The sequence below is a fragment of the Neovison vison genome, chromosome 4 (genome assembly GCF_020171115.1).
Source record: "Neovison vison isolate M4711 chromosome 4, ASM_NN_V1, whole genome shotgun sequence".
NCBI classification, from domain to species: domain Eukaryota; kingdom Metazoa; phylum Chordata; class Mammalia; order Carnivora; family Mustelidae; genus Neogale; species Neogale vison.
In genome coordinates, this window is record NC_058094.1 from 160,779,222 (window position 1) to 160,791,824 (window position 12,603).

Here is a 12,603-nt window from a genome sequence, read left to right on the forward strand (position 1 = left end):
AATTTTAAAAATTGTGATTAACAGAAAAGTGAAAGGATGATAAGTAATCCTATGGTAGCTTGAGTGGTAATGACTAGATTAGATTTTTTTCCCTCCTGTGTGTTATTAGAGAATTTGAACACATGTCACTCTTGACTTGTTAAGCATTATGTACCTGCTGTCTTGAGGAAACTAAAGAAAAAAAAATGCCATTTTAAATCTTGTTAAATTCATTTGAAATGTATTTTCAGGGAAGGAGCGATAGCATTTACTTTTGTAAATGAACATATTTAGGTGACAGTAGTCCAAAGAAACTAGAAATACATTTATTGAAGGGTAAACTGTTTGCTTTCATGAAATTGTCAGAATTTGTCTAGATTAGCTACATAAATTTTTATTTTTATTAGAACGGTATCATGAAAGTTCCTAATAAGTAATAAAAATACTCAGTTTTTCTGTAGGAAATAGGAAATATTTTGTTTTATTTTTTCCTTTGCACTAAAAATTTGCAGCTATTCATTGCTTTCAAATCATTTGGAATATAATAACTAATTTACTTTTAAAGAATGTTTAAGATAGAGAATAGTTTATTTGATTATTCTCTAAGGAGTATAGCCTCAAATTACAAAGGGTTCACAGTTCACTCTGAGTTGAAAGCTTATTAAAATACTTTTTTAAACTGGGTTTCTTGAAGATCATTTTAAAGACATATTAGGTTATTAAACTCTTTTAATCCATACTGACGTGACTAGAAAAATTTGAGATGAAGAAGCATTTGAACATTGTTAGCATTGCTTAATCTATTAATGACACTTATTTCCTTGGAGATGAAATGTCGTGTGCTCTGTATCACAACATAGTTTATTCAATGTGAAGTACTTGAAAAGTCCAAGTTATATTTGTATTCTCTTTTTGTATTACTTGGTTTGATTCTGAGTTTTTCTAAATCTTCTTCTTTGCTGGAAAGATGGGAAAGCAATATGGCATTATAATTATATCCTCATTTGGCCATAATTTTTGTCTTCTTAGGAATTTGAACAGTTTAACAGGAGGTTAAATGAGGTTTCTAAGAGAGTTCGGATACCCCTCCCTGTGTCTAATATACTTTGGGAACACTGTATACGGCTGGCCAACAGAACTATTGTGGAAGGGTAAGTTTTCATGAAAGTGTTATCTGATTGTTCAGTGACAAATTGTAATGTACAGATCACATTGTATGTTGTCATTACCAGATAGAATAGGTAGAGAAAGTCTTGGCCAGCAGACAGTCTTATAATAATTCAGGTTTGACTTTAGAACGTTATTGAAGAAACCTTAAATCCCACTGTGCCTCTGCTGTCTGTGCTTTAGAACCAGCTAGTAACCAACTAGAACCAGCTAGTAGGGGACAGTGGAAAATAGCATCTCATGGTGATCTGAAAGTTAAACTCATAATAGTTATTATTGCCTAATGATATAATTATTATGATGATTATGCATAACAGTTATTGAGCACTCTGTGTCATTTACTGGATCAAGCACTTCACAGGATTATATCACCAAATCCTAACATTAGCTCTTTTTTTAAAAATTTAATTTAATTTTTAAATTTTTTATAAACATATAATGTATTTTTATCCCCAGGGGTACAGGTCTGTGAATCGCCAGGTTTACACACTTCACAGCACTCACCATAGCACATACCCTCCCCAATGTCCATAACCCCACCACCCTCTCCTGACCCCCCTCCCCCCAGCAACCCTCAGGTTGTTTTGTGAGATTAAGAGTCACTTATGGTTTATCTCCCTCCTGATCCCATCTTGTTTCATTTATTCTTTTCTTACCCCCCAAGCCCCCCACTAACATTGGCTGTTTGATAGAACCATTATTCTCTCTGTTTTATCAAGGAGAAAACCTCAGAAAATCAAGAAATTAAATAAATCGCCCAGGTTCACACAGTTTTCAAACACCAAGAAGGTTTATGAACTTCTGATGGCAAAATCAGGTCTCATAACCACTATGTCTGTTAGTGGTATCATTATTATATCATTGTAAACTGTATAAATCTTCCATATGTTGAGTTTGAAGATCTATCAATACTAATTTTCCCACTTACTCAGGGACGATGCTTATGTCTAGAATATAAACTATGTTTGGGAAGCAAGCTGCTGTCTCAGAGACCATTCACAATGGTCTGGAATTGCACATTTCCACACTCTCGTTTATCTGATTTCTTTTCATTTCTTCTTTGATATAAAGAAGAATGTATTAGAGAGTGGGAAGGTGACAGTAACAAGCTGACAACAGTTTTGGCACTCTGTATTGAAACCAGCCTTGCTGGAAATCACAGAATGGCTCTGTGTCAATAGTCACAACTGAAAAGTATTTTTAATAAATTTGTTTAATAAAGTAGAAAAGTGAAAATGTTATATTTCTGTGCAAAACACTTTTTATTAAAACAAAGCAGTAAAGCCTGGTCACTTCTAATATTCTGTACTTCAGTGTCCTTGTAAATTTCCTTAGGGGAAGTACCGCATTCCTGCGGTTGGATTCTCCACATTTTGTGTTATTGAAGGAACGAGACACTGACTTACGAGTAATAACATGTTGTACTCTTAGGGTTAATACATTCTTATTACTACTCCACCTTAGAATACACAGGTTTCCAGTAGTGTGGGGTGTCAGAATAAGTTTATAAAGTTTATGACAAGTATGTATATCCTTTTTTTGCTTATATGCTCACAAGTTTCTTAGGTTCAGCTGACAGTCCATGGGGGAATTACTGCTTTTGTTTCCTCTACATGCGGTAGTTAACAACACTGAACAGTTTTATGAAACTAAGATTCCTTTGGAGTATTCATAGCCCAGCTTAGAAATAATTCTTGGCAGCCAGATTTACTGGAAGACCAGTTTAACTTTCTTACAGATGATTATGTTTACTGGCCGGGGTGGGGTGGTGGGCACTGTAGTCTGTTGAGCAGCAAAACACTTCAGAAGTTATTCAGTCTCTTTGCTTTGCGAATGAGGAAGCTGAGGCCCCATAGGCAAAGTGACAGCTGAGGGCTCCAGCGCAGCTCAGTCTTTCTGACAGAAGGCTCATGTGCTCTTTCCTAGAACCCTCTCGTTTCTGGAGAATCTGTCCAGACACAGGTTAACGAAGAGTTTGAGTACCTACAGGTTTCTTTTTCTATCGCTTCATTTCTGGTTTTTAATTATTGTGTATCTTAGATATGCCAACGTCAAGAAGTGTAGTAATGAGGGTCGTGCCTTGATGCAATTGGATTTTCAACAGTTTTTAATGAAACTTGAAAAACTAACAGATATTAGACCTATTCCTGATAAAGAATTTGTGGAAACCTATATTAAAGCCTACTATCTAACCGAGAATGACATGGAACGCTGGATCAAAGAGCACAGGGTGAGAGCTGGAAAACAGTTAATTAAGTTTTTATTCCTTTTCCTTTGTGCTGTTCTTGTCTGGTGTATTATATAATTCAAAATCATGGGAGTGAAATATAAAGCATCAGCTGATTCTTTACCATATTCACACTTTGTCTATGTAGTGCCCTTTGCGTAATCAAATCCCTTTGAGATCTTTCTGAACTGCAACAGTAATTATCTGGAAAGGTAGCCAGAATCTGAACTTTAGCTGTGTTTATCCTGCAGCTGTGTTGTGGGAAAAGGCTGAAGTTGGTTAACATCAAGACAAATTGAAGAAAGCAGCATTGAAGTGATTCACAAGCTAATGTCTATTATATAACTTAAACCTTATAGCTCTCAACAGTGAGTTGGTGTCGTCCTGACCACACTGACATTTATTAGTGATGAGTGACTATATTAATATTGAAATGGCTACATTTAACTTCCTCCTTAATTAGATTTTACCTTGAGTATAGATACGATCGTTTTTCTTTTGTGTTGATATATAGATAAGTAGAGAAAAGTTTCATTTATTTATTAAAGATTTTATTTATTTATTTGACAGAGATCACAATTAGGCAGAGAGAGAGAGAAGGAAGCAGGCTCCCCACAGAGCAGAGAGCCCGATGTGGGGCTCGATCCCAGGACCCTGGGATCATGACCCGAGCCGAAGGCAGAGGCTTTAACCCATTGAGCCACCCAGGTGCTCAAAAGTATTATTTATTAAGTGTTATTTAGGATGCTGCATTTTTGACACAGTTCAACTCAGCATCTGTCACCAGAAGATGCTCAGTATGGGGGCTTTCTTGATATGTTCTATCATTCGTCTAGGTAGGCAGTATGGGAAGACAGACTTAATGAAAATATGGGAAGTATTAAAATTATCACCTCATTTTATTCCTTCAGTAACTCTAGTGATCACATTTACTTAAGCTATAAACATCATGGGTAAAAGCTAAGTAAATTTTTGTTTTATTTGACTGGGTAAGGAAATAAGGAATTATTTATATTTACTTTATCAGCCTCATCCAGTCTGGTTTCAGTACTCTAGAAAAAAGAAATGAATATTAGCCTGAGTTTTATGGAAATGTGCCCACTGTGGGTTAGTTTCAGATCTTTGGGAGCAAAGTAGAAATGTAATATTATTTTCAGTGATTTTGATCAGTACACCAGAATTGAGAAAAATGTCCCTTTTAGTCCCATTGATTTCTGACATTTGAAAACCAGAATGCTAAACCAGGAACAGATGGGCTGCTGAATGTTGCTGGAATCTATTTAGTAAAGTAAGCTATAAACACTTTGAGGTTGCTACTGAGGAAGGTGTTTATGGAAAGAGTACAAGTAACTAAGAAGAAAGGCACAGCTCCTAGATATCAATTATTTGATATAAGAATGATACCTATTTTTGAGTTTCCTGTTTTAATGTAGTGCACCAAAATTTTAGCTTAGCATTTTGTGAGAACCTCAACTAGCTGATATTTGTAATTCAGTGAAATTTTCTCAGGAGCCGACTATCCTATCTTCTAGGACAGTGCCTACCTAGCTCTGTGCTTGATGACAGTGGATACTTGTTAAATATTGGCTGATTAAAAGAATTTACCAGGTGCTAACAGGTGCTCCCAGAGCTCAGATACACAAACTGAATAGTTTGCTAAGGTTTTAAAATTAACTCTTTCTCATATTTTGAAACTCTTTAGGTGGTTACCTCCCATGAAGACAGATGACTTTTCTTACTAGATGGTAGTATAGGACTCTTTTTCCTTATCTGAACTCTTGTTATTCATCCTCCAGAACCAGATCAATATACAAACCTTTCTAGTGAATCCCTATTCATTCTTTTCCTAGGAACTCATTATCTGAAATTCAGGAACCAAATAGATTTGTACAGCATAAGAGACTTAGAGTCTTAATTTTACTTACTGGCTATAATGACAGTATGAAGGTTTAAAAGCCGGTAGCTTTCTAATCCTTGTTACCTTACTCATTTATCATAAGTCAGAAAAGTTGTTCTGTGGTTAGAGACTTTTTTCACTTTCATCTAGAATGTTTGAAAAATATAGAGTGCCAGAAAATAGTTATTTAGTAGCATTTTAAAAATTTGAGAGGTCTGTGTATTTTAGTAACTTCATAAATAAAGACCTCCACAGAAACAAGCATAAAGTATGTGGTCTTAAAAGTAACAAAAGCATAGGCATGTCAGATTACTCTGTCATATTGAAGAGATTCTAGTCCTTTCTGTTTCGGTATATCCTGCAGTGTCCCTATTATTATTAAGGCTGAGTAAACAGTTCATGTCCGTATCTCAAACTATAATTTCCTCTGCTTTTCACTGATTTGTAGTGCTCAGTCACTATCCACTGAAAACTGAGTATCTGCCTGTTCTTTCCTTGCATTGATCAATACATGTCTTTCAGCATACTAAATTTGGATCTTTTTTTTCCCCCCGAGCAGGAGTATTCAACGAAGCAGCTGACCAATCTGGTAAATGTTTGCCTGGGATCCCATATCAATAAGAAAGCAAGACAAAAACTTCTAGCTGCTATAGATGATATAGACAGACCCAAAAGATAATGAACACATTCTTTTTTCTCAATGCATTGATCTTCTCTCAACATATATGACATGAAAGCCAATTTTTCATGCACTCCTGACTGTTGTCTGCTAAGAAATCTTTGTGCATGTTCTTTCCAACTGGGAAATGGAAAACACTGAAGTTTGTGTGGTGTTCTCAAATGACTTTTATATGCTCTGATCCTTCTCCTCAACTTTTAGTCTCATTTGTTGTATTCTTTTTCTGAAGTGATATCATTGCCTTGTCATAAGTATTGTTATGTGACTGCAGTTACACTTTTTACTGAAGAATGCACTGTAAGTATATAATTAGAAGGAACAGTGATAATACATCCATGGGCAGTTTTCGGAGAATGAATTTATGTTGGTATTTTTTTTACCCTCTCTACTTGGTTCTTAATATATAAATGGGAGGGTTTATGTATAGTATCTCCTAATTATGAGCACTGCATGGGAATTGAAAAGTATACATAAGCAAAATAGCTGAAAAATCAGTATGTTCTCTGTGTTTTTAAATGTCAGAGTTTATGTTGGGGTTAATTTGGTTATAACAGTGATCATAAATGATGAAATTGAATAAATACTATACTCTAACATGATCCGCCTATGTGAGACTAAATTTTGATACTGTTCCACGGCAGGCAGAATTTATGAAACAATAATGAAATTTTTCAGTGTGTTCTAACAATTTTAATGATCTTACATCTTGGTACCAGCGATGAAAACTAATTTTATTGGGTGTACCTTTTCAGAGCCCGAGTAGCACCCAGAATAGTGATTGTGGCTTTTTTTTTTTTTTTTTTCCCTACCCTTTCCTTTTCTTTTTTTTTTTTTAATGTGGGACATTTTTTCACATAACTGTTGTTCTCTTTGAATTCTGCTTTTGTCTTAGGACGGGAAAACCTGGCTTAGCTGACTTAGGAAAAGAACTGTTAGTAGTCAGGCGTAAGTTTATGGTCCATATTCATCTTTCTTAGATACCTGCTTTGTGTCACAGATGTAAAATAATGTGAACTAGCTAGGGATAAACTTTAGAACTCAGTTAGGGTTTGAAACCAGAGCCCTTCTATCAACATATACAATGTAAAAATCAGTATCCCATGCACTCTTGCCAATTCCTGTGAAGGAATTTTTTGCATGTTCTTTGTGACTGGAGAGTAGGACTCTTAATTTTGCATGGTGTTCGTCCAGGTGTACTGGGCATGACCTTTAACATCAGTAGCTCCCAGAATCCTGAAGCATCATCTCGTGAGAAATAGGCCTTGTGTCCTGTGAGTCTACAGGGAACTGAGGCAGGGAAGTGGAGGGCGAAAGGTGGCCCATGGTCCAAGCGTGGAGGCGAATAAGAAGGTGATTGCCACTCTGCCTTTCCCTGCAGATATTCATAACTGATGTAGTGTAATACAAAGCACTTTTAGAATATATCTCTGTGTGGGTGTTAGTATGTGTGTCTGTACGATGAATTTTTTGTTTTCAGCCTCTCACTTTGCAGTTCATTCACTGTCAATATTGCTGTAAAACTTTCCTCTTGTAAAAAGGTATGAACTGGATGCTGTGATGGTCTACTTGTGGCATTAAAGTGTGTACTTGTAAGGCAGATTCTGCCAGTAGCCATTATCCATATGCAGCCACCAGAAGAAAACAAATATGAAATAAACTTGGTCCTTGTGTTTAAATGACACATTCAGCTGGGACATAAAGAGCTAATCAGCTCATTTATTTATCAGTTGATTAGGAGCTGCTTTTTTCTTCTTCTTTACTTGGACTTTATAGAGGCTTTCTTTAATTTCTAGTTTAGTTTGCCTTAGGTAGTATGAATAGCAGTTACCTACCGGATAGAATGTTTTCCAGGATGATAGGAGTTGAGGCAAAAGAATTACTTGTTAGGGAATCAACTATGCAGTCAGACAGAACTTTTAACTTACCCATATCCTGCTTTGATAAATACTTTTGAAAAAGCTTTTTTTTTTTTCCCATTTCGGTATAGCTTAATAAGTGCTTATTAACTGGTTTGAACCAGTTAAGAGGAGGATTGAGTTGTGAAATTACCTAATAACAAGAGAGTTACCAGACATTATAGGTGATAATGAATTATAACCATATAACATTTTGTGAAACTAATTTTAAGATAAATATAATTTAAAAGCTTGAAAATATAAATGGAATTATCTGTATTCCAAAATTTTTACTTTACAAAAATTTCTTTTTGTTTCTAAGTTTTCCTGAACTTTGACCTTTCATATGAAAGTGTCCTATGAAATTCAAGATTTTAAGTTGATATGGGAGCATGGTAAAATAGCATGCCCTGAAAAAAGAAGGATTATTTCTATAAATACATTGCTTGCATTTAAAAAATGCTAGGGAGATAAGAAACGGTTCAAGTGAACTAGTTTGCTTCAGTTTATAAAGCCTACAGAGATCTTAGAAGTTCACTTTAACTAGTAAGATCATTTGCTCAGCTTACAAAATGAAATAGAATTTTGCTTGAAGCCAGGACCATATAGTGTTTTATCATATCTTTAAGCAGAATTTCCTTTGAAAATTTCTATTTAGCTGAGTGCTAAAGTGAAACTTTAAGTTAAATTGAATAGCTTTTTCTTTACCTGCTCACTGAAATGTAGTCATAAAAACGACTTGTAATTCAATTCGCTTTGAAAGCATAGTTAATCTTTTGTAATGAAAAATTGGACCTGAAGATGAAATGCAGATTGTGCTCAGAGCAAAATGAAGATGTCCAGAGGAAAATATTTATATTTCTATATTTATTCTTTGGAGTAATTTTTAATGCAGACCTAGTAGTTAAGACAAATTATATTTAACTATTGAGAATGATTAATGACAAAAAAATTATTAATACTCTGGTATGATCTTTGTAAATATTAAGACCAGTGCAGCTTTCTGCAGATATTCTTTTTTTAGAATTATGGAAGATATTTGCTCAGTTCTTATCATCCACAAATTTTTAAAGGCCATCAGAAAGTTCAAGATGCATGACATTTCCAAGGACAAAACTATGTCAGACTTTCTACATGAGAATTCTTGTAGAAGAATTGAAAATAATGAAAATAATTGAAAATAATGCAGAAAAATAGTTCATTAATTCTGATAGACTTTGTCTGGCTGGTGCATCCTTTTGTGAATATTGCTGAATATACCTGCATCAGTTGTTCAGTTTGAAAACAAACCCATAATTACATTCTCTCCTTTATTTGCTAGGGATGTTAGGGGAAGCGGCAGGAATTTGGCGAAGGATAACTAATCCCTCTATGGAACTTTGGCACTTTTATTGACATAATTTATTTAGAACATTTGTTTTTGTTTTGCTTTTTGTTTTTGATGAAGAACCATTTTTATGAACTCCTTTGGTGATTACTTCTTGATCTCAAGACTGGGAAGACCCCACCCAGCTGAGGATCTCCAGATTCCCTCTTTATAAAGTTTTCACACTGAGCCGAGCCTTTCAATTTAGAAAGGAGATTTTTTTTTTCATCTACAACCTATATTTTCAGTTTCTTTCCCAGTCCCTTGTTTCTTGGTTCTACCTACAAGTAACCAAAAGGATTTATGTTTTAAAGAAAATACATTTCCATACTGTGGACATTTTGGTCCAACTACCACAAATAGCATACTAATCTTTGCCTTAGACAGGAGGGACATTTCAGTCAGGGTTTCCATTTCAGCAGAAGTCTCTTCTGGAGCCTCCACTAAAGTGTAATTACACCCTCAGTTAGCCATTGGAAGACAATTTTTCTGACTGCCTGCTGTCTACCTTATTTCTACTTCCTATCAAGTTCCACCTTTAAGAACCCAACCAAGATGCTGTACTTTGCATGAAATCTGTCCTTTTCAGGAATAAGTGCTATAGGGAAGAAGTGATAGGGAATGGTGGTGGTAGTAGTGGTAATAGAATTTTAACAAGGAAGATTGCAGAAGATCTCTCTTGGAAGGAAGTGACGAGGCAAGCCACACTGTTATCTCAGGGCGTCATAGGCTGAGAGAGTAGTAAATGCAAAGTGAAGGTTTAGGGCCAATGCGTCTGTTCTGAGAACTCTCAGAGGAGGCCAGCATGGCCCACACGGCAAGTGAGAGAGAGTGGGAGTAGAAAGGGTGTGACAGGAGGAGTCACACAGAGTGAAGGCCTATGAACCATGGAAAGGACTTTGGATTTTACTTGCAGATAGGAAGTATTTGAAAGACTGTGAGCAGAGGGGACACCTGATTTCTGACTTAGATTTTATCAACATCACTCTACCTAGGTATTGAGAAAAGGCCATAGGGAGACGAGGACTGAAGCAAGGAGACAAATTAAGAAGCTAATACAGTAAACCAAGAGCAGCGTAATGGAGGCCTACACCTCAGGAGCTTTGGTGGATATGGTGAGCAGTGATCACATTCTGGATGCATTTCAAAGGTAGAGACAGGGTTTGTTGATTGGTTGTGGTGATGTTTGAGAAAAGAGGAATTAAAGATGATTCCAAGACTTTCGCTTGAGAAAGTAGAAGTCTCTGGGAGAACTGGATTTGTGAAGATGATAAAAGAACAGTTGGACAGCTGAGGTTAAGTGACCCTGAGATACACCATTGGAGGTATATAGAAGAGGCAGCTGTGCACATGAGTCTGGAGAAGAGGTCAGGGCTGTAGATATAAGTATGGGACTCTCCAGCATATAGCAAACCCAAAGCTTTATTTAGAAGGCAGAAAAGTAGAATTTAATTTTTTAATTTATAATTTAATTTTTTAATTAATAAGCATTGGTCATAGAGTTTTCGTCCCTTTAGAGTTGCCATCTGCCTTGCAGTTGAGCTCAGGACAATTTCTACTTCACACAGGATAAGTTAAGGAAGAGGCTTTCTTGGAGAAACTCATAAGGCTGGGAGAGCAAAAAGAACAGGCATTGTCTCCCACCCCCTTGGCATTGTCACTAGGAGAAATGAGACAGGGCTGGGAGCAGGCAGAGATAGTGTTGGGGGGAGGGGTGGTGTGAGGCGTTAATAGCAAATGTGAGAACAATTGGCCACCTAGAGACCTGAAGCCTGTGGACGGTGTAGTTATTTGGCTGGGAAGCGGAAGCCATCTCCTTGGGGCAGATGACTTCCGGTGCAGCCCTTTCCCTAGCTACCTCATCACTGAGGCAACCAGAGTGAGCTCGAGGGTCCTGTCTTTGTCATGCTGTGGCTGGGCTCTAGTGGACTGGACAAATAGTTCCTGTCCTCAGGAGTTTAAATCTAGTAGGATAAACTGATGTAAGACATATTCCATTCTGGGGAGTACCCCAAAGGAGAATTCTGGAGTGGGAGTCAGGAACACAGAGGAAGACATGTTCCAGTGGAGACTAAAGAAGAACAGGTGTTAGGGGAGAAGGCTGACGGAAGAGTGTGCTTGGGGATCAGCAAGGGCAGAGTGGTTGGCACCTGGAAGGGGCAGGGAAAGGATCACAGAGAGGATGGAGGAGATGTGGCGATCTTAGATACCTTGTGCAGCCAAGCAGGAGACGGAAATGAATAAAGCTGCAAATCTTATTCAGTAGTGTTTGGCAGGCATTTTGAGATATGGGCAATGTGGGCCCAGCTATTCTGACAGGCATGCTGATTCAAGTTTTAATCTCTGCATCCAAAGGAATGGATGAGCTCCACTGGCCCATCAGCTACAGGGAGAAAGGAATTTGTATAGAGGAGGGAATTCTCTAGAACATCTATCTGTGTGTTCTCCTGTACATCTTCACAGCACTTAGCACAGAATCTTACTTCACTCCGAACTATATGGTGGATGGAGTGGTCAAATGGAATGCAAACACTCAAGCCCTTTGAACTAGAATTCTTCCCTAAACTGTCCTGAAGTGCTGTTTGGTGTCTCTGGGGCAGACTTGTGCCAAGTATGCTTCTATATACCCCAGAGCTCCTTAAACTAGGTCAGACATGTAATTGCTGTTTGTTTCTTGACTTCTCAGTATTGTAGAAGGATGATTAATTACTCAGATTGTTGAAGAGAAGTGCACACTAGCATTGGAAGCCAAAACATAAGCAGTTTAAAAAGAAGCAATAACTCACTTCAGTTCCTTAACACCTTAACACCTGCTGACTGCCTGGGATGAAGCTTGAGGTGTTTTAATAGACTGCCCTAGACCAGTGGTTCTCAAAAGGATGGTCCCAGATCAGCAGTCTCAGCATCATCTGGGAACTGGTTAGACAGGCAAATTCTCTGGCCCCACCAAAGACCTATGGAATCAGAAACTCTGGGGGTAGAACCGTGCAATTGTTTTGTTTTAAGATTTTATTTACTTATTTGACAGAGAGATCACAAGTTGGCAGAGAGGCAGACAGAGGAACGGGGAAGCAGGCTCCCTGCTGATCAGAGAGCCCAATGCGGGGCTCAGTCTTGGACCCTAAGATCATGACCTGAGCCGAAGCAGAGGTTTAACCCACTGAGACACCCAGCTGCCCCTGCAATGGATTTTTTAACATCCTGCTACCTACTGAACTTTGAGAACACTGACTTCATTCAAAGACACAGTGGGATGAGGTGATGCAGAGGTGGTGTTTGCCTGAAACTTACTTTCCCCTCACAGGGCTATAGGATAGCTATTTCAGACAGACCACAGAGAAAGCACCCCCTCTTTCCTTTTTTCTTTTCTTTTCTTTTTTTTTTTTTTTTTGT

General features: G+C 37.3%; 1 protein-coding gene across 1 annotated transcript in view; it reads left to right on the forward strand.

Moving 5' to 3' along the window:
• Positions 1-6,548, forward strand: part of VPS50 (VPS50 subunit of EARP/GARPII complex) — a 128,700-nt gene extending 122,152 nt beyond the window's left edge. The window contains exons 26-28 of the mRNA XM_044246030.1: positions 1,009-1,130; positions 3,187-3,376; positions 5,830-6,548. Of these exons, the coding sequence (XP_044101965.1) occupies positions 1,009-1,130; positions 3,187-3,376; positions 5,830-5,949 (432 nt within the window). The 3' untranslated portion in view covers positions 5,950-6,548. The remainder of the gene's footprint in view (positions 1-1,008; positions 1,131-3,186; positions 3,377-5,829) is intronic.
• Positions 6,549-12,603: the final 6,055 nt, after the last annotated feature.